The sequence below is a fragment of the Macaca mulatta genome, chromosome 11 (genome assembly GCF_049350105.2).
Source record: "Macaca mulatta isolate MMU2019108-1 chromosome 11, T2T-MMU8v2.0, whole genome shotgun sequence".
Lineage (NCBI taxonomy): Eukaryota > Metazoa > Chordata > Mammalia > Primates > Cercopithecidae > Macaca > Macaca mulatta.
The window spans coordinates 102,600,075-102,623,193 of NC_133416.1; the positions used below are offsets into that span (position 1 = coordinate 102,600,075).

The following is a 23,119-nucleotide window of genomic DNA, read 5'->3' on the forward strand; positions in this document are numbered from 1 at the left end:
TAGAATTGTGGATTTAGGAAACAAAAACTTAGGACACCTGTACAGTTGTATCACATTTTACTTTTCAAGTTTGCTTGACAGGGTCAGTGCTGCTTGCCCATTTAATAAAGCTGGACAGCATCCAAGTCAGCATCTCATCGGTCTTCGGAAAGCTGTCTACCGAACTCTAAGAGCCAACTTCCAAGCAGCAAGGCTAGCTACCCTATATATGCTGAAAAAATATCCTTTTCTGTTTACATATGAAACTAAGCAATGTTTCTGGAGTCCTGAATACAGGTATTATAGTTGTATCTTCTGAATGTTTACTGTAAACTGAGATTGCCTATTTTGAAACTAATTTCCATCATTACTTCTATGTTAAAACTGGAAATGCATTCCTGGGGGAATGACAATAACAGACAGGAAGAAAGTTCTGTTCTTGTGTGGCTGCTTTTTAAACAAGGAAAAAACTTGAAGTCTCTTCCTTTACTCATCCAAAGAATGAAGTCAGAAGAGCCTGGCTTTGCTAGATCTGATATTTTAAACAAATTTCTCAACATGGCAGATTTGCATCATGGCATGTTAATAAACTGGCAACTGGAAATCCTTCCCTTTTCAAAAAAGCAGGTTCTAGGAGGAGAATGGCTAAGTTCAAACACTGACTGTATCAGTTACTCCCTAAGTGACCTTAAACAAGTTTCTTAACCTCTCTGTACCTTGCTTTAGTCATGTTTAAAATGGCAATAATAACATCATCTTCCTTATTGGATTTTTGTTAGGATCAAATGAGTTAATGCATGTAAAGTGATCAGACATCATCTAGCATATAGTAAGCACCCAAAGACTGTATGACAATAAAGTCTGTCACTTAAATTTATTAAAATAGGAAATTAGTTCTAATAGCCAGAAAAAAAAGGCATATAAGAGCTTTATTTTAGTAAAGACATATAGATAAGTTAAATCCTGACTAAATAGAAGGCAAAAAGACAACTTTGCCACTTCAGGATGCTGGGTATTATAGCACTGATAAATATAATACTCAAAGTTCACAGGGTGCTTTATGTTCTATCATGTCCTTATACAAACCTTTATAGCTAGATTTTCTTGTCTCCATTTTATGAGAAAACTAAAATAGAGGTTAAGTGACTTGTGCAGTATCATAGAACTACTAACAGATGAAGTTGTGTCTTGACTGTAGAACTTATGACTTGAAACCATTTTTCTCTTTCTCTCTCTCTCTATATGGAAATTTCATATTTATCTCTAGATATATATCCATATAAGATATATATCTTATATGGACAAAACTGATATATCTAGATATATATATCTTATAGGTCAAAACTGATATATCTAGAGATATATATATATAAATGAAATGGAGAAAAAGCATTTTAATTTTTATCAAGAACTTGTCCATTTTATTCCCCCATTGCCTAAATGCTGGCCTGCTATAGGTCAACCATTCTTCCAAGTGCTAGGAAAACTGAGTAAAAATATGTACTACCTACTTCTAAAGACTTTTGAATGTGATCAATAGAGAAATCAGTATTCATAATTTGATATAAGTGCCATGGGTGCCTTCCAACATAGCAGGGCAACATACTCAGTTTATGGGGTCAGAGAAGGCTTTCAGGGAGGTGACATCTAAGTTGAGCTTCCGAGAATGAATAGAAGTTGGCCATGAGGATAAGAGTCTGCATTCCAGGTAGAAGGAAGCAAAAACACATGGAAAGAAATAGAGAGATGACAGTGTGGCATGTGAACTGTTGGTCATTCATTCAGTATTTTTTGAGCACAGACTGCCGCACAATATGCTCATCACTAGACGTACAGTGGTAAACATAATAGACATGATCCCTGCCTTATGGAGCTTGTAGTTCAGTGTGGGTTAGGGAGTGATAGGGTTAGCCTATCAAAGACTACACATTATATGAGTTCTTTGTGCCAGTCATTTTTCTAGAAACTGGGGACCTAGCAGTGAATAAGATAGACAAGATCCTTATTCTTGTGGAGCTTACCTTCTAGTAGATGAAATAATCAATAAAAGATGGACTTGGTGTGGTGGCTCATGCCAGTAACCCCAGCACTTTCGGAGGCTGAGGTAGGAGGATTGCTTGAGCCCAGGAATTTGAGACCAGCCTGAGCAATATAGTGAGACCCTGTCTCTAAAAAAAAAAAAAAAAAAAAAAAAAAAAAATTGTTTTAAATTAGCTGCATGGTGGCACACACCTGCAGTCCCAGCTATTTGGGAGGCTGAGGCAGCAGGATTCCTTGAGCCCAAAAGGTCAAGGCTGCAGTGAGCTGTGTTTGTGCCACTGCACTCCAGCCTGGGCAACAGAGTGAGAGCCTGTCTAAAATAAACTAAAATAAAATAATAAATGGACAGATGCGATTCTTCAGATAAAACAGTTATTATGAAGAAAAAGAAACAGGGGAATAGGGTAGAGAATGATTGGTGGAGTGCTGCTTTTTATTAGATGGTAAGAGAAGGCCTTTTTGAGGAGCTGGCATTTAAACTGAGGTTTGCATAATGGAAAGATCTGGAGGAAGAGTATGCCAGTTAGATAAACCAGTGAGTAGAAAGATCTTGTGGCAGGAATGAATTTAGCATGATTGGAGTATAGAAAGAAGACCATCATGAGTTGAGCACAGGAAGTTGGAGGTTAGAGTATGAAATGAAACTCAGAGGTAGCCAGGGGCCAGATCATATTCTCCATATAAGAAACCTTAATAAATTTAACTAAAAAAGAATCCACCAATCATTTTAAGAAGACCAGTAAGATATGTAAACCCTTGTTTGCCTGATCAAAGTAAAGAGCAGAAATATACAAGATTAGTAATGAGAACACAGTGGTAACCATGGATATAGAAGACATTAAAATAACTGGAAGAGGGGATGTTATATATGCAGCTCCACAGCAACAACTTTAAACATGTAGGGGAAAATGGTTCTTTTCATTTCTTTTGAGATAGTGTCTCACTCTGTCACCCAGACTAGAGTGTGGTGGCATGATCACGGCTCACTGTAGTCTCATTCTCATGCGATCCTCCTGCCTTAGCCTTCCGAGTAGCTGGGACCAAGGCACATGCTACCAAACCTGGTTAGTTTTTTTGCATTTTTTAGAGACAGGGTTTCACCATTTTGCCCAGGTTGGTCTCGAACACCTGGACTCAAGGGATCCCACATTGCTGGGATTATAGGCATGAGCCACTGAGCCCAGCCTCATTTCTTATCAAAATAAAAATCTGCAAAATTGACCTAGGAAGAATTTTAAAACTTGAAGAGATTGGACATGGGATAAAGAATACTCAATTTTAAAAAGAAAACACCTGGTTTATATGTAGACAATGGAAAATATGAAACTATTTTTTAAAAACAATGATAGAGTTCTTAGTGCTCTACTGTGGATCTCCAAGTTATATTAAGTGAAAAAAAATCAGAAAGTGCATGGATCGGTATTTATCGTATCCTTCAATTTGTGCATAAAAGGGACTGTGTGTTTCTACAGGGATAAATATGTATGTATGTGTTTGTGTACATGCATGCGTATATACCTACATATCTCCAGATACACATTTATATTTGAATTTGCTTTTATGTATGTATACATAAAAAATCTTGGAAGGTACTGGTAAAAGGAATTGCCTTTGCATTTGAATAGTGGAACTACATGGCTAAGGCATAGAGGTGGAAAGTAGTTTTTGCTGTATCCCTTAATACCTCATGAATTTTGAATCCTGTGAATATATTACCTATTCAAAAGCAAAGTGAATTTAAAATTGTTTAACTACCAGATCCAGATGGTTTTATAGTTTAAAAAAAATTTCAGACTATAGGAAAGGTTAGAAAGTTTCCCTATATCATTTTATTTATGAAAATATCTCAATACCAAAACATGTTGTATTACAAAGAATAAAAACCAGTTTTATTACAAAGAATATAGGCTAGTCTCATAAATGGAGATACAAAATGTTTAAATGGAATATTTATAAATTTAATATTGGATTGTATCAAAAGATTATTATAATATAACCAAATAGGAATATGCTAGAAATACAAAAATGGTTCACGATCAATTATTATATGGATGTAATTATTTAGAGAAACAATTAAAGGGAAAATCATTATTGATTTTGATGTGTCTGTAAGGATGAGGGCAGAGGAAACCTAACAGTAATCTTTGTCAAACAAGCTAGATAGGACAGGCCTGGTGCCACTTATATCAGTCTGTGTATTTCAGATAACGTTCAACTAATAATGTCCTGCAGTATGCAGACTGAGAGGAAAAGGGTATTTACTGTAGCATAGTGAGGACCCTGAACCATGACACAATAAAGTGCCCAATACAGCTTCAAATGGTAGGTGTCAAAAATAACGGGGCCGGGCGCAGTGACTCACACCTGTAATCCCAGCACTTTGGGAGGCTGAGGCAGGGAGATCACTTGAGGCCAGGAGTTCGAGACCAGCCTGGACAACATGGCAAAACACCGTCCCTAGAAAAAAATGCAAAAATCAGCTGCGTGTGGTGGTGCATGCCTGTAATCCCAGCTACTTGAGAGGCTGAGGTAGGAGAATTGCTTGAACCTGAAAGGCTAAGGTGGCAGTGAGCCAAGCTGGTGCCACTGCACTCCAGTCTGGGTGACAAAGCAAGACTCCGTCTCAAAAAAATGAATAAATAACATCACTGTAACCCTTTTGAAGAGTTGAACTTTTAATTTTTTAGACATTAAAAATTGTATCCACAAGTATACAAGATATCTGAGGTATTATGTTAATATATTAGATATTTAAAATTAATTTTTGTTTAAAAACTGCTGTAAATCTCCTCACCCGAAAGTTCAGAATAAAGATTAGTAAATGTGATGTAGGACAATTTCACTGTATCTTTTATGCTTTCATGAAAAGGCTTTGTTGATTGCCTTAACCTAATTTAACCTACCCCCTGAACTCTGAGAGTGACAATGTAACCAACTACATCTGTGTGGTGCCTTTTAAGGAGCTGGGCCTTGGACTTAGTGAAGAGCAGATTTCAGAAGAGGAAGCACATAACTTTACAGATGGCTTCAGCCTGCCTGCATTGAAGGTAATCCATCTGTGGAAGGGAAGGGCTGAAGAAAAGATAGATGCACTTGGATTATGTCTGTGCTTTCTGAATGTAAATGGTGCGCCTGTTCCCCTCATTGTTTGCTGCACGCCATCATCATAAATGCACTGGTGATGTTTGTAACACTGTCTTTAAGTGCCGAGAGCATAATCTTTATTATGGATTGGAAGAGGAGATCCTTAGATTTTGATCTCCAAATACTTAAAATGCTTAAAGAAATGCCTTAAATTAGAGTTTGGAGATAAGTGAATTTACTTTAATTGGAGGCCAATATGAGTGATTTTATAACTAGCCATTTGTTTCAACAAACATGGATAATGTGTTATCTCCAAAATTCTTAAGATTTTTTTTCATACATTAAAAGCCACATGAAAGGGTACATTTGGCTGAACTGACAGTTCACAAAAAAAGAAACACAGGCTAGTCCCAGTGAGGTTGTATTTTACAACGCATTGATCACAAGCAGTTACAGATTTCTTTTTTCCTTCCTCACTCCCGCTACTTCATTTGACTAGCCTAAAAAGAAAAAACAAGAAAAGAAGAAATACAAATGGCCAATAAATATGATACAAATTTTTCATTTTAGCAATGAAAGAACACAAATAAAAATAATAAGCTGACCATTTTGCCAAGGATATTGAAAGTTGGTAATTTCATTATCATTGAAAATTCAGGGAGACCTCACACAGACCAGTGGTGAAAGTATAAACTGGTTCACTTTAGCATTGAATACCAATCTTCATACAGGTATAAGAAGCAAAATTGCTTTATTCTAGCAATTTTAATTTTCCCTTACAGATTTATCTCAGAAAGTAACCAAAGATATACCCAAAGTATGTTCATGACATTACCATAGCAGCCAACATTGGAAACAAATTTTTTTGTTTTTGTTTTGAGTCAGAGTCTCACTGTCACCCAGGCTGGAGTACAGTATGACTTAGTCACAGCTCACTGCAGCCTCAACCTACCCAGGCTCAGTTATCCTCTTACCTCAGCCTCCCGAGTAGCTGGAACTACAGGTACACACCACCACACCTAACTAATTTTTGTATTTTTTGTAGAGACAGGGATTCGCCATGTTGCCCAGGCTGGTCTCAAACTCCTGAGCTCAAACAATTTGCCCACATCAGCCTCCCAAAGTGCTGGGATAACAGGCATGAGCCACCTCACCCAACCTCCAGTAGTATTTTTAAGACATTGATCCAAATGTCTTAAGTTCCTATTAAGTGTTTAGTAAACTCTCTTTAGATGTTTCTTTGTTTTTAGTTTTTAAAATTTCCCTTGATACCATGAAAATTAGTGCAAGTATTGTTAGCATTTATCAGATCCATTTTGTTTTGAGACTGTATTGACTTCCGTATCTTTTACATTTTCTAAATCAACATAAATGTTCTAATTATCTTGTTTGTTTTCTTTCTCTCCTGCTTAAAATTTGCTTTGACCTATTCTTAATCCCATTTTAACCCATCTCAATAAATGGCACCTCAAAACTTAAACTAGAAACCTGGACACCATCTTTCTTGTCCCTCTTTTTGCCCACTCACATCCAGTCTGTTAGCAGATTCTTACTTATACCTTGAAAATGTATTTTAAACCCATCCACTTTTTTCTATATCCAACCCTGCAGCCCCACCATCCTAGTCCCAGCCACCATTTCTTACTTAGGCTGCTGCAGTACTTTCCTCAGTTCTCTAAAGTTATTTGTTTCAGAATGCAACTTGACATGTAAAGAGCCTTTTAAATGATTTATCCTTTGAATTTGTAATTCCTCTTCTACAAACTGCAGGAAATTATTCTAAACATAGTCAAGCTTTATATACCAAGTTGCTTATTCACTTTGTGTTTATAATAGTGCACAATGGAACACTGCCTGAAAGTTCAAAAATAGAGGAGTGGCTGCGTGAGTCATGCCAGAGCCACATGGTGAACCATTGTGTAGCAGCTACAGCTTGCTCATGAAAATTCTGTAAAAACTTGGAGAAACATCTGTTGGCAGTGAAACAATCAGGATACATAAGTGTATATGCAATATGCACAACCCTGTTTAAAAAAAAAAATGAGGAGAAAATACCAAGATATATATAGCTACTCTTTGGGGTGGTGGGACTATAGGTAATTTCACCCCCTTTCAAATTTAATATCCTAACCATGCTTTGTTCTTTAAGGAAAATAAATATTTTTTCAAAGGACAATTTAAGAGATTCTTAATGTGGAAAATTGAGCAGACCTAGGTTTATATTTTAGCTCTGACTGACTAGCCATTTGCCTTTGAATAAGTTATTCTTTAAACTTATGTCACCTGTGAAAAGGAGTTGCCATCCCTGCCTTATAAGGTGTTAGATTAAATGAGAAGACATATTAAATACCTCAAACAGGGCTTGTCATATACCGGGTACCCCCAAATGGTAATAGCTGTTATTCTTTAAGAAGGACTTGGAGAAAGAATTATAGTATTTCATTTCCTTTTAAATTACTTTTTGTTAACTCATCAAGATGCCTTGGAGATTTTTTTCTATATGCTGTTGATGTACTGTTTTTAAAAGTGTATTAAATCCTGAATCGTACTCTAGCTTAAGTACAGGCAGCAAAGAGAAGTTGTGGACCCTGTGGAGTCAGATTTTCCAGGTTTCACTCTAGCTCCATTATTTGACTACTGTGTGGTCCCGAGCAAATCATTGTTTCTGTGTTTATTAAAATGGGATAATTGCAATGCTTGCCTCCAAAGGATTAGATGTTTGTCAGTTCAGTGCCTGGTGTAGGGTAAGCAATTAATAAATGTTAGCTGATTTTTAAAATTCTATCTGATATGACCTGCTCTGAAATGTGAGACTTGTTCTCTGTTGCTGTATCCCCATCCTGCCTTCCAACAATGATTATAGCTGGATTCTTTTTGCTCACTCAGTGTTTTACAAATCAAAGTATAATAGTATTTTTATATTTATTTTATTTTTACCTATAACTAACCTGTAACCAAACTCAATAATTGTGTTACAGTTACCGCATTTATCAGGCTCTGCAAGGAGCCTTATCTTGAGGAGCTCTATTATAGACTTTGCAAACTGTTGAAAACCCCTGTAATGTTCAAAAACTGTGTATTGTCCCCTTCTGTAGTTGCCACTGTATCGTTATTCAGATAAGAAATTTAAAAATAGATTTTGTAAGTTAAATTTTTAAAAGTGCGTTGCCCCCTCTAAAGAAAATACATTTTGGATTTATTTTTTATTGTTAACATATCTTCCCTCAGGAAAGTTTAGTGATAGCAAGTATTGCACCTTTGGAAAGAAAAGCAACCTCTGAATTGTAGCCTGAGGAGACATAAATGAAATACAGGTTAAATATTTCTTATCCAAAATGCTTGAGACTAGAAGTGTTTTGGATTTTGGATTTTTTCAGATTTTGGAATATTTGCATTAAACATTGAGGTTGAGCATCCCTAATCCGAAAATTTGAAATTTGAAATGTTCCAGTGAGCATTTCCTTTAACTGCCATGTTGGTGTTCAAAAAGTTTCAAATTTTGGAGCATTTGGGATTTCATTTCAAATTTTTGGATTAGGGATACTCAATCAGTCCCTAGAACGGAGTCCTTATCCCTCTCTTTTCCTTTAAGTTTTTAACCAGTTTTTAAAATTTATAAAGTCATATGTTTCCTGCTCTAGAAAAATAAATGCACACATTGTGAAATGCTTTAAATCAAATTTTCTGTTTACCTATTGGCTATGGTTATCTCCTTATCCAAGGAAAAAAGAAATACATATTTCTGAGTTCTGGTTTAAATGGATAATGTGACAGTGGTTGGATAATAAATTAGTCTTTAGAGAAAAGGTCTTGCTCAGTCATGCAGTTGGTGCGCAGTGGTGCAATCGTGGCTCACTGTAACCCTGAAGTCCTGGGCTCAAGCTATCCTCCCACCTTAGCCTCCCAAGTAACTGGGACATCAGTTACATGCCACCATACCTGGCTAATTTTTAAGAAAATATTTTGTAGAGACAGGGGTCTCACTATGTTTCCCAGGCTGGTCTCCCAACTACTGGCCTCAAGCAGTCCTCCCACCTTAGCCTCCCAAAGTGCTGGGATTACAGGTGGGAGCCACTGCTCCTGGCCTTTAGTCTTTTTAAAAGCCACAGTAAGCTGTCCCAACTTGATTCTTGCAGTTATCTTGACCCAGCATGCTGGAATCATCCTTGTTAGCTCCTATTCTCTCAGTACCAATCAGTCAAGAGACTGTGTTGGTTCTACTTTCACAATGGATCCAGAGTCCATCTGCTGCTCACCTTCCACCGCTGACCACTGTGGTCTCATTAATGCTAACCTGGAGTATTGCAGTAACTTCCTTACTGGTTTCTCTGCTTCTACTCTCATTTTCCTGTAATCTCTCAACTCAGCAGCCAGTATGGGCCTGTTAATGCATAAATCAGATTATGTCACGCTTCTGCTCAGAACCCTTCAGTGGCTCCCCATTGCTTACCTGGCCCCAGCCATACTGAACTTCTTGTTCCATGATCTGCCCTGTGTTCCATGATCTCCCACAACAGTACTTTGCACTTGACTTCCTGCTCCCTAGAACTCTCTTCCTTGATGATGATCTCATGGCTCACTTCCTTTAGGTGACACTTTTAGAGACCTCCCCAGCCACCCCCTTCTCCTCTCTCCTTCCTGCTTTCTGTCTCTCTCCACCTCTTTCATATGTGTACACACACATACACACACACACACACACACACACACACACTATTCCCCTTCTTTGCTGTATTTTTCCCATCAACCAAGAAACACTATCTTTTTCTTCCTGGACAATCATTATAGCAAAAGGGAAATAGTATCTTTTACTTGTAGATTATTATCTGTGCCCCTCTACTTGTAGCTCCATCGGAGTAGAGACTCTTTTCATTTTTGTTCTCTGCTGTTTATGTGCACCTAGAACAGTGCCTGGCACCTTGTGGGTGCTCAAGAAATCATTTCTGAATGAACAAATAAAATAATAAAAATCATTGTAATCATAAAATTTAATAGTTGAATAAGAAGACTTGCAAGTAAACTTGTAAGTCAAGAATCCCTAGATATCGCATCTGTAGCAACTAGGAAATCTGGCCTTGCTCACTTTAAAAAAATAAAATAAAACAAGTTAATGGTAAAGTAGATTTACGTGAAATTACCTTAATTCATTATTGGCATAATTTTAAAATTCATTTAATAAAACCATCTAAATAATGTCTATTTTCATGGTTGTGAATAATTGGAATCTAAATTACCAAAAGTGGTTTCATCCTCTTTTTATTGCCTGCTACCTCTTGTTTCATACTACATTGTTTCCTCATGCATTTGTTTCGGAGATATTGTCCTCATCTTGAATACGACTGTATCTGGAGAAATGTTTTGCTGCAAGGATTCAGGATGTATCTCAGGAATGGGCCTATGAACATATTCAGACTGCTTTTAGAAAAAAAAGAAGAAGAAGAATGGGATTTATCCTGGCAACATACTGAGACCCCATCTCTAAAACTTAAATATTAGCTGAGTATGGTGGTAAAAGCCTGTGTTTCTAGCTACTCAGGAGGCTGAGGCAGGAGGATCACTTGAGCGCAGGAGTTAGAGATTTCTGTAAGCTATGATCATGCCATTGGGCACTCTAGCCTGGGCAACAGAGCAAGACTCTATGGCAGAAATTAATTAATTAATTAATTAAAATAATAGGTTTTGCAATTTCTCATGTCAGACATTCCTGGAGTATTTAATGGATTTTTTTTTTTTTTGGATAGAGTCTTGCTGTGTCACCCAGGCTGGAGTGCAGTGGCACCATCTTAGCTCACTGTAACGTCTGCCTCCCAAGTTCAAATGATTTTCCTGCCTCAACCTCCCAAGTAGCTGAGATTGCAAACACACACCACCACCACTATGTCTGGCTGAATTTTATATTTTTAGTAGAGACGAGGTTTCACCATGTTGGCCAGGCTGGTCTCAAACTCCTGACCTCAAGTGATCTCCCCGCCTCCACCTCCGAAAGTGCTGAGATTACTGACGTGAGCCACTGCACCTAGCCCTGGACTGATTTTTATGTTAATTTCTTAGTTAATTCATAGGGCAAGGTAATAGTCTTATTTTGAAACCCAAGCTTTTGATCCATGTGACTCATTTCTTTGGAGAAATATATATATATCCACTAGTCCTACTGTCTTCTTTTCTGTGTGAAAATTTTTTTTAAATAATGAGTGAAGATTCACTTTTACTAAAGTATCTCATTCCATCAACACTTCCCATCTAGGACAGAACTGTAGTAAATTATATATTGATGTTACCTGCTGTATTGGAATAACAGGTTCCCACATACATAATTTGAAATCATATTCTTGGCTCATCTTAAGGTAGTTTAAGCTCAGTTATATTTATTATTTAGGATAAAGTGCAAAATTTAAACCAGAAGTTAAGATAAACAAATTTATAGTTTGCTTTGAACACTGACCAATATTTGTTATTGATCTAGTCCTTTTTTCTTTTTTCTTTAGGTTTTGTTCCAACTCTGGGTGGCACAGAGTTCAGAGTTCTTCAGACGGTTAGCCCTATTACTTTCTACAGCCAATTCACCTCCTGGGCCCTTACTTACTCCAGCACTTCTGCCTCATCGTATCTTATCTGATGTGACTCAAGGTCTACCTCACGCTCATTCTGCCTGTTTGGAAGAGCTTAAGCGCAGCTATGAGTTCTATCGGTACTTTGAAACTCAGCACCAGTCAGTACCACAGTGTTTATCCAAAACTCAACAGAAGTCAAGAGAACTGAATAATGTTCACACAGCAGTACGTAGCTTGCAGCTCCATCTGAAAGCATTACTGAATGAGTAAGTTTAGAAATTATACCAAGAAAGGTCTCGGTGATTAGCAAGCTTCATTCGTGTACCATTGTGGTTGTTGGCTTGTGTCCTAGCTAGTAAAAAGAAGCAAAGTTGAGACATGAACATGAAGGGTGATTTATAGCTACAAATACAGCAAAAATAATAATAATAATAATTTGTAAGTACTATAACTTGAGGGAGTTACAGTTTTTACTTTTCCTTAGTTCAGCAGAAAACTTGGAAAGGTAGGTAAAAGCAGGTGTTGTTCATTCTCTTTGAGAGCTGAAATGGAGATGGTTATAAAGAATGAGTTTCTTTTAACTCTCTTAAGGTAGTGCTCTTCAACTGGAACCTGCAGTCCAATAGAAATATCTACCAAGATTGGAACAGTGTGTTACAAGAGGCATTGTTATATGTAGTAGAAGAGTAACATATTGCTGTTTTACTAAATAAATTACAGCAGATGTAGAAATTTTTTTGTATCACAGGACAAGCTTTGTGGTACCAGTTGAAAAGCAAAATGTAGAGTCTAGAGTTTATATTTGTTCATTTCCTGCCTTGCATGAAATTATTGGTACTCTACCTTAATTTCTAAATTTTTATGTCCCACTTCGGTATACCTTCAGCTGAAAATACTATTTTCACATATTTCTATGAAGTTTTCAAGTTTAAAAATTGAATCAAGGCATTTAATTGAATACAGTCATTTCCAGTGAAATTTTTCTGTAACAGTTAAATATTCATCATGTAGGACTGGATCAAATGAATGGTTGAGTTCATGTTGTGTTGGTAATCAAGAAGGTCCTAGGAATTTAAAGCTGACAAGATTGTAGTTGGTGTACTTGACCCTGGGATACAAGGCAAGAAGTGGAATGGGGAAGGCAGCATTTAATTATGTAAATAAAAATGGGTCAAAAGGACTGACATATCAGCAAAATCAAAAGGCTAGTTTCACTGGAATTAGGGAGGATAAGAGATACAAGGATAGGAACTTAAAGTCAGAAAGACATTTTGAGAAGCTAAGTTTTTACCCATCAGTTCAAGGCCTGAGATGGGCTTGATATAAGGCTGATATAAAGATTATGGCATGGCCGGGCGTGGTGGCTCAAGCCTGTAATCCCAGCACTTTGGGAAGCCGAGACGGGCAGATCACAAGGTCAGGAGATCGAGACCATCCTGGCTAACACGGTGAAACCCCATCTCTACTAAAAAAAATACAAAAAACTAGCCGGGCGAGGTGGCGGGTGCCTGTAGTCCCAGCTACTCGGGAGGCTGAGGCAGGAGAATGGCGTAAACCCAGGAGACGGAGCTTGCAGTGAGCTGAGATCCGGCCACTGCACTCCAGCCTGGGCCACAGAGCAAGACTCCATCTCAAAAAAAAAAAAAAAAAAAGATTATGGCATAAGAAAAATGAAGACACTATGAACTCAGGGTATTCCAGTAGTCTATATCTGCTATTCTAAGAAAGCAGGTAAATGCTAACCAGTTTCTTAGCCCTGCCTCCTACAGGGAACTGGGCAATAAGGCCATCTCCACTTGACTGGGTGGCAAAGGTTGAATTGTCCTCAAAGGAAAATAAGATTTCAGTGGACAGGTTGTAGGCAAAGCCAGAGTCTCTGAAGAAGTAAGTTTTGGCAATAGAATCAGAAATATACGGCACATATTAGAATGCATTAGAGTGAGGGAAGATGGCTCAGGGAAGAAAGCGTGCTACACAAGGTAGATATGAACACAAAAAAGAGGAGCTTTTACCATGGGTAGGAATTGTGGGTTATGCATAGGAAGTTTTTGTCCTGTTTTAAAGTGGAATATTCCATATATGCTAATGTCTCTCCTTTCTAAGTATTTTCACTAGAAAATAGACCAGTCACAAACCATCATATCCAATTTGCTCTGTAGTGCTGCTACATACAACTTTTTAAATTGTTAACTAAATAATTGTTTCGTGTTTCATATTTTAGAATGCTCTTTTTGTGTTTCACACCTCTCCCCCTTGTCTCCTTTGCTGTTCCCACTCTCAGGGCCTCGGTGTGGGACCATATTGTCCCTTCCCTACACTAAGGCGTTAATCTCTAACTGTTCTCCCCACCTTCAGGGTGTGTATGGCCAGATTAATGTTGCTGAGGCTTATATTTGCCTTGTCACTTCACTGAAAATCTTGACTTGTTTCGGAGTCATAGCAGCTCAGACTAAAGTCTTTACAAAACATACTATAGAAGTGTTTGTCATAACTTGACTACACTCTGTTTCTATCTTTATTTCTCATTCCTTTCCTTCAGTCCAACCAAACTGTATAAATGCCTTTTCCCATGGTCCTTTTATAGGTTAGTGCAGTTTTTGCCATTAAAAGTAATGGCAGGCCAGGCAAGGTGGCTCATGCCTGTAATCCCAGCACTTTGGGAGGCTGAGGTGGGTGAATCACGAGGTCAGGAGATTGATACCGTCCTGGCTAACATGGTGAAACCCCGTCTCTACTAAAAATACAGAAAAATTAGCTGGGCGTGGTGGCGGGCACCTGTAGTCCCAGCTACTTGGGAGGCTGAGGCAGGAGAATGGTGTGAACCCGAGAAGCGGAGCTTGCAGTGAGCCAAGATTGTGCCTTTTTTCTTATAAGCCTTTTTTCTTTCTTTTTTTTTTTTTTAAATTGAGGTGGGGTTTCACTCCATCCTCCAGGCTGAAGTGCAGTAGCACTATCAAGGCTCACTGCAACCTCTACCTCCCAGGCTCAAGCAGTCCTCCCACCTCATCCTTAGGCACATGCTTCCACACCCGGCTAATTTTTTGTATTTTTGGTGAAAAGGGGGTTTCACTATGTTGCCCAAGCTGGTTTTGAACTCCTGAGCTCAAGCCGTTCACCCGCCTTGGCCTCCCAAAGTGCTGGGATTTAAGCTTATTTTAAAATAAGCCTTGTAAATTATAAATTTTTCATTTCATATTATAGAAATCTGTTTCTGTTTTTCTTTATGACTCAGGGTAATAATTCTTGAAGATGAACTTGAAAAGCTTGTTTGTACTAAAGAAACACAAGAACTAGTGTCAGAGGCTTATCCCATCCTAGAACAGAAATTAAAGTTGATTCAGCCCCACGTTCAAGCAAGCAACAATTGCTGGGAAGAGGCCATTTCTCAGGTCGACAAACTGCTACGAAGAAATACGGATAAAAAAGGTACCTGTGAGAGATTTCTTTGCCATATGCTTAGCAGACATGCTTATTCCACTCTGGTAGGATTTTATTAGGTGGACTTCTTGTCTTCATGATGAAACTAGCTTCAAAATTTCTTAGTTTACTTTTTTTTAATGTTGAATTTATATGTACAAAGTGACACTGAATACAATTCTTGACTCTCATTTTGTAAATTAAAAATGAATATGATTTGAAAGTTCAGTGAATCATATCTCTTTTTTAAAAAAACTGAAATGAGAGAATAAATTTTGATAGTATTTTTCTATTATTAGAACTTCCAGAAACTCTTTTTCAGTTAGGATAATAAAAGAATGAGTTTGATAGTCTGGGGCTAGGAACTTGAGTTTTTCTTTTAAGATAAAATACTTTCTTCAGTCATTCAAAAATAATATACAAATGATATAATTTGTGGCACTGCATATTTAGTACTAAGATCTAAACACATTGTGTCATTATTTAATAATATATCAGATGCTTTGTGCTACTAAGTTAAAAAAAAATAGTCTTGAGATTTTTCCACTAAGCTGCTTTTATGTGACTCCGATTTTATGCTTGTTTTTACCTCACTGATTTCATTTTTCAATGTTTGGCACATCAATTTTTGAAAACTGTGCTGCAAACCAGTACCATATTTATCTCTTGGATCTTTATTATGAGGCTACTCAGACTTAGGCATAGAATTTGCATTGCTGCTAAAGATAATGAATGCTTTACCATCCTGTTATTTTTGTGTTTACAGCTAAATTTGTAATAATTTATTTAATGTCTTAAACAAGCTTGAACAAATCCTTAGATAGTAAAAGTATTCACTTTCTCCAAAGGAAATATTAACATGCTAATTACTGATTTATTACCCGTTGGTTTTATTAATATCTCAGATGTAAACTGTGAATAATTTTTTCTCCAAAGCATAAATCTACCAAGAAACTCTGATATATGCAAATACTTATGCATATTAAACTTTCTGATATGACATCTAGAGCTTCTGTGTACATTTTCGACAAACAGAAACACTCAGAAGACCTTTGGTTGTTAAAAGATGCATCCTGGCCAGGCATGGTGACAGGAGTGGCTGAGTGCCCAGTTACTCAGGAGGCTGAGGCAGGAGGATTGCTTAAGCCCAAGAGTTTGAGGCTGCAGTGAGCTATGATCACGCCACTGCTGTACTCCAGCCTGGGCAACAGAGCGAGACACTGTTAAAAAAAAAAAAAAAGGCGGGGCATGATGGCTCACGCCTGTAATCCCAGCACTTTGGGAGGCCGAGGCAGGTGGATCATGAGGTCAGGAGATCGAGACCATCCTGGCTAACACAGTGAAACCCTGTGTCTACTAAAAATACAAAAAATTAGCCGGGCATGGTGGCGGGCACCTGTAGTCCCAGCTACTCGGGAGGCTGAGGCAGGAGAATGGCGTGCACCCAGGAGGCGGAGTTGCAATGACCCAAGATCGCACCACTGCACTCCAGCCTGGGTGACAGAGTGAGACTCCGTCTCAAAAAAAAAAAAGAAAGAAAGATGCATCCCATTCACCCCTCCTTTAGCACACTCTGAGATGTTGAATCTTAGTCTAACACTTACCTGTTATTGTTAACCATTACTGTGAAAACTTTCTTCACCTCATTGGGTAGATAATTAAGCCATTTTCTAATTATTTTCTGTATGTGTGGCTTTTGTTCATAGATAATAATGATATGGATTAAGACACAAATAGTTCACAAACTTTTCTCACTAAAAAATTCACAGTGGCCATGACTACACAGGTTTAAATTTTTTAAATGTTCATTTGAATATTTTAAGAAGCAGGTACTTTAGCCATATCTTTTTTTAAAAAGGTCTTATTTTGAAATCATTTCAAACGTACAGAAAAGTTGCAATAGTTGAAAGTCTCCTTCATCAATATTCCCTAGTTGTTGACATTCTGCCATAATTGCCTTATCTTTCTATGTATCTGTATATGTGTGTCATTCTTTTGATGGTGGTGTTACTCTGAACCATTTGAGAGTAAGTTGTAGACTTGAAACCCCATTACCTCTAAAATATTTTTGTAAAGCAGGAACATTCTTCTATGTACCCACAGTATACCATCAAAATCAGAAAATGAACACCAACCATTTTATCCACAGAACTCATTCAGATTTCCCTGATTGTCCCAATATTTTTTATATGTCTAGACCTAGATTGTGTATGGTGTTCAGTTGTCATGCTCTTTATTCTCCTTTTCCTTAAAGTCTTTCATGATAATTATTTTGTAAAGAAATACTCTGAGGTTTTATAAATATGGTTTCTTCATCAAAATTTTAACCACTATGAATGCATATACCATATGACCCAGTAGTATCATTCCTACATATTTAACCAAGAAATGTAAAAACTTAGTGTTCATACAAAAACCTATACATAAATATTTTGTTCATAAACTAAAAACTAGAAGCAGCTAGGCTTTGGGATGTGACTAAGCTGTTACATCCATCCATGCAGTGAAATACTACTCAGCAACAAAAAAAAGTGAACTACCAATGCATACAATATGATAAATGAATCTCTGATACATTATGCCAAGTGAAAGACGTCACATTCAAACCACTACATACAATGTTATTCCACTTATGAGGCACTCTTAGTTGGCGAAGGAACAGAAAACAGATCAGTAGTTGCAAGGAACTGGAGATGGAGGGAGGAATGGCTTGTAAAACCTTTTAATGGAGAATGGCATTTAGAAACCAAGATTAGGGTACTTGGCTTTGGCAGCACATGTATTAAAATTAGAATGATACAGAGAAAATTAGCATGTCCTTTGTGTAAGGACGATGTACAAATTCATGAATCATTCCATATTTTTTTTTTTTTTTTTTTTGAGACGGAGTCTCGCTCTGTAGCCCAGGCTGGAGTGCAGTGGCTGGATCTCAGCTCACTGCAAGCTCCGCCTCCCGGGTTCACGCCATTCTCCTGCCTCAGCCTCCCGAGTAGCTGGGACTACAGGCGCTGCCACCTCGCCCGGCTATTTTTTGTATTTCTTAGTAGAGACGGGGTTTCACCGTGTTAGCCAGGATGGTCTCGATCTCCTGACCTCGTGATCCGCCCATCTCGGCCTCCCAAAGTGCTGGGATTACAGGCTTGAGCCACCGCATCCGGCCTCATTCCATATTTTATATAGAATTTATATAAAGATGTATGTACACACTCATGCGTATATACACATATATATCTACATATATATTGTGGTAAGCGCAGGAAATCATTGAGAATAGGTTATAACTTTGGCATTACTCGAGGATTGCCATAGAAAAGAATCTCCAGTTAATAACAGTTTCCCATTGTTAAAAATATCACAGGCTAGGTGCAGTGGCTCATGCCTATAATCTCAGCACTTTGGGAGGCCAAGGAGGGAGGATCACTTGAACCCAGTAGTTTGAGACCAGCCTGGGCAACATGGCAAAACCCCATCTCTACAAAAAAAAAAGTTACTCGGGAGGCTGAGGTGGAATGATTCATTGAGCCCAGGAGGTCGAGGCTGCAGTGAGCGATGATTGCACAACTGAGCTCCACCTTTGGTGATACAGTGAGACCCTGTCTCAAAAATATATGTGTATGCACATGTGTATGTATGTGTGTCACATCATTTTAAAACACTTCACATTTATTACCTCTAGGGCCTTGTTACTCAGAGTGATCCCCAGACTAGCATATAAGCATCACATGAGAGCTTGTTACAAATGCACCCCTGACTTTAAATCTGCCTGTATTTTATAATAAGATCTGGTAATTTGTATCCACATTAAAGTCTGAGAAATTTGAGAAGTATTGCTCTGAGATAAGGGTCTGCAACTTTTTTCTCTAAAGATTTTCTGCCTTGCAGGTCATATGGTGTGTCTGTTACAGCTACTTTACTCTGCTGTTGTAGTGTGAAAGCACCCATAGACTATACTTAAATGAGTGTGGCTGTGTTCTAGGAAAAATTTATTTACAAGAACAGGCAGTGGGACAGATTTGGCAAGCCCCTGCTTTCAGACAGTAGAATTGAGGGATAAGGTCATCAGGGAGCTTTTTTCACTTTATAACCTTCTGTGCTGTTTGTAAAAGCTATTACTGCAAGCATGTAATTAAAAATCTGGTGGGTTTTTAAAAATTTTTTAGGCTTTTTGTGTGTGTTTGTTTGTTTTTTGAGAAAGAGTCTCACTGTGTCGTGCAGGCTGGAGTGTGGAGTGCATTGGCGCAATTTCAGCTCACTGCAAGCTCTACCTCCCAGGTTCAAATGATCATGTTGCCTCAGCCTCTCAAATAGCTGGAATTACAGCCGTGTACCACCATGCCCAGCTAGTTTTTGTGTTTTTTGGTAGAGATGGGTTTTCGCCATGTTGGCCAGGCTGGGCTCCAACTCCTAACCTCAAGTGATCAGCCCGTATCGGCCTCCCAAAGTGCTGGGATTACAGGCTTGAGGAGCCACCACACCCGTCTTCTTGCTAGATTTTTGTTAAATGAATTGCATGCTGGAGCTAGCTCTCCAAAGGTTGTTAAATATTCAGAAATTTGTGAGTCAGTTTAACATCATTAGTAGCTTAGAATTGGTCACAGTGGGTGCATTTACACCATGGGAACTGGAAATCAGGAAGTGCTGCAAATTGGGTGTTTTGTTTTGTTTGAGAGCTGGATTACCAGCACACTGTTTAATGTACTTGTTTATTGCTATTAATAGTCTTACGGATTTTTTTTTTTTCTTTTCATTCAAAGAGCTCAATCTGTGGTGTCAGCATTGACATAATGAAATCTGTGTTCTGCTAATTAGGCAATAATAGCAGTTTTTGAGCATGTAATCTGTAGCAGGCATTGTTTTAAGCACTTTTCATGTATTTTTTAATCTTACAAGATAATACTATTATTTTCACCACTGTTCTACAGATAACTGTAATTATTTATTTATTTATTTATTTATTTATTTATTTATTTATTTTGAGGGGACAGAGTCTCGTTCTGTCGCCCAGGCTGGAGTGCAGTGGCATGATCTTGCCTCATTGCAACCTCCGCCTCCCAGATTCAAGCAATTCTCCTGCCTCAGCCTCCCGAATACCTGGGACTACAGGTGCACGCCACCATACCCAGCTAATTTTTGTATTTTTATTAAAGACGGGGTTTCACCATATTAGCCAGGCTGGTCTCGAACTCCTGACCTCATGATCCACCCACCTTGGCCTCCCAAAGTGCTGGGATTACAGGCGTGAGCCACTGCATCTGGCCTTTTCTTTTTTTCTTTTTTTTTTTTTTTTTGAGACGAGTCTCGCTCTGTTGCCCAGGCTGGAGTGTAATGGCATAGTCTCAGCTCACTGCAACCTCTGCCTCCTGGGTTCAAGCAATTCTCCTGCCTCAGCCTCCTGAGTAGCTGGGATTACAGGTACATACCACCATGCCCGGCTAATTTTTCTATTTTTAGTAGAGACGGGATTTCACCATGTTGGTCAGGCTGGTCTTGAACTCCTGACCTTGTGATCTTCCTGCCTTGGCCTCACAAAGTACTAGGATTACAGGCGTGAGCCACTGTGCCTGGCCAGTTAACTGTAATTTAAACTAGAAAGCAGCAAAAGCTGGGATTTAACCCAGGTGTGACTAACTCTATAGCTCTTAGCCACTATGCTATTCTGTCTCTCATTAGTGCTTCCTATTAATTTATTAATCATTCTGCCATCTTTCCTACAAACTAACCAGTTATTTTTTTGTAACATTTCCAAAATACTTCTTTTTTAAAACCATTTAACTATTGTTACTTTTGAAAAGTAAAAATCAAGAAGTTTAAACTATACTTCTTTTTTTATAAGTAGAAAGGCAATGATGAATGGTAGCCAGCCGGATATGAGACTAAGTAACCCTGTCAGTAAATACCAAACACAAATTTTAAGAATTAATCAAAGTTAAACTCACTTGGGTGTTCTTGTAAAGATATTTACTTGTGAACTCATTTCCAATTCCAACTTCTGAGAGTTAAAATAGCCTCAGGGTAAGATTGAAGTTTGTATTTTGTGAAGAAGAGTGATGGTCTGTCTTAAGACTGTTCCTATGCTGTGAATGATAATATTTTGTTCAACAAGTATTTATAGAGTACCTGGTGTGTACCAGATACTGTGGTGAGGTGAAGAGAGAAGGGCAGGTCGTCTTCTCTCAGAGTTTAAAGACTTAAAGTTAAGTTGTAAATCTACTAATTTATTGTTTTTCATTTTAATATCTTTATTTTTTTATAAATAAAAAATTATTAGAATAAGTTGGACTATGAAATTGACAAAGTATTAGTACCAAGGATTTTTTGGCGGGGAGACAGGATCTAGCTCTGTTGCCCAGGCTGGAGTGCAGTGGCGTGATCACTGCTCACTGTAGCCTTGATCTCCCCAGCTCAAGCGATCCTCCCACCTCAGCCTCCCAAGTAGCTGGGACTACAGGTGTGCACCACCATGCCCAGCTGATTTCTTTTTTAGTTTTTGTAGCTACAGGGTCTTACTTTGTTTCCAGGCTGGTCTTGAACTCCTGGGCTCAAGCTATCCTTCCACCTCAGCCTCCCAAAGTGCTGGGATTACAGGCATGAGCAACCACACCTGGCCCCAAGGATATTTTTAATTGGATGTTCACTCGTTTCTGTGTGGTCTGTTTCTTATCTTTATTCTCACCTACTCCCATTTTTTAAAGGCAAGCCTGAAATAGCATGTGAAAACCCACATTGTACAGTAGTACCTTTGAAGCAGCCTACTCTACACATTGCAGACAAAGATCCAATCCCAGAGGAGCAGGTAAGGGTGAAAACTACTGTTCTTTCCCTTGTTGGATTTATGTTTCTAATGAGCTTCAAAATTACAGCATAATTTATTGAATTTATATCAAATCATTAATTCTTAGTGCTTAACTCTGAATTCATTGAATCCGCCAGCAGACTTTTTTTTGGTTGTTATTTATAGCTAATTGTCCATATCTGAGTGGCTTTCAAAAGTGATTGAACACATTGAAAATTAGTACAGAGCTACCTTTTGGGATGCTGGAAATGGTTTTATCTTGATCTGAGTAGCAGTTACTGGTATGTGTGCATATGTAAAAATCCTGTGCACTTGACTGCATGTACTGATATACCTTACTTTTAAAAACAAATTTTTGATAATCGCATTGGATATTGACAAAGATTACTTTTGTTCATTCTAAGAAAAACCTCTTTTCCTTAGGTCATATTATCTACTCATTATTTTTTTTTTCATGTATATTGAATAACAAGTTACTATTCAGTATTCTTAATTGCAAATGGAAACCAACCCTAGTTAGTTTAACAGACACTTTATTTAAACTTTTAGGTAGCTTACAGAATATTTCAGAGAGCCAGATAAGCAGGCTTGAATGAGGCTAGGGTAAACAGCCGAATCACTCAAAAGAACTGTTGCAATGGAGGTATCATTGCTAAGTTAATGAGTGGAGATATTGCCTCTTGCTCCATCAATGCTGAATAGTAAAAATTACCTCCAAAAGTGCTACCTCAAGAAACATATCTGCAACATCCTGGTGCCTGCGTCTTTTTTATTTTTTTTCGAGACCGAGTCTCACTCTTTGACCCAGGCTGGAGTGCAGTGGCATCATCTCGACTCACTGCAATCTCTGCTGCCGGGGTTCAAGCGACTCTCCTGCCTCAGCCTCCTGAGTAGCTGGGATTACAGGCGCCTGCCACGGCGCTTGGCTAATTTTTGTAGTTTTTAGTAGAGACAGGGTGTCACCATCTTGGCCAGGCTGGTCTTGAACTCCTGACCTCGTGATCCACCCACCTCGGCCTCCCAAAGTGCTGGGATTACAGGCATGAGCCACCGCGCCCAGCTGGTGCCTGCTTCTTTTATCACAGACTTCTAAATCTGATCTGATGCTGGTACATCTGATTAGAGGATCCCAGGTCATTTACCTGAGCCTATACTGTAAGGATACTGCTTGGGTAAGCAAGCATCCTACCCTCTGTCTTAGAGATAGGGAGGACCATAAGGTGGGGTGTTCCCTAATCCTAGGAAGAGTGTTCAA

General features: G+C 38.3%; 1 protein-coding gene and 1 non-coding gene across 31 annotated transcripts in view; both read left to right on the forward strand.

The window, feature by feature from the left end:
- VEZT (vezatin, adherens junctions transmembrane protein) overlaps nt 1-23,119 on the forward strand; it is a 78,197-nt gene that overhangs the window by 49,589 nt on the left and 5,489 nt on the right. For 17 of the 30 annotated variants that reach the window (NM_001261356.1, XM_077953019.1, XM_077953028.1 and 14 more), the window contains 5 exon segments: nt 82-219; nt 4,919-5,066; nt 11,589-11,920; nt 14,887-15,080; nt 21,764-21,864. In NM_001261356.1, coding sequence (NP_001248285.1) covers nt 82-219; nt 4,919-5,066; nt 11,589-11,920; nt 14,887-15,080; nt 21,764-21,864 — 913 coding nt within the window. 30 annotated transcript variants of the gene reach the window in all.
- LOC114671125 (U6 spliceosomal RNA) lies at nt 17,829-17,936 on the forward strand. Its single transcript, XR_003721021.1, has one exon. It is a non-coding gene; the product is annotated as a U6 spliceosomal RNA (small nuclear RNA).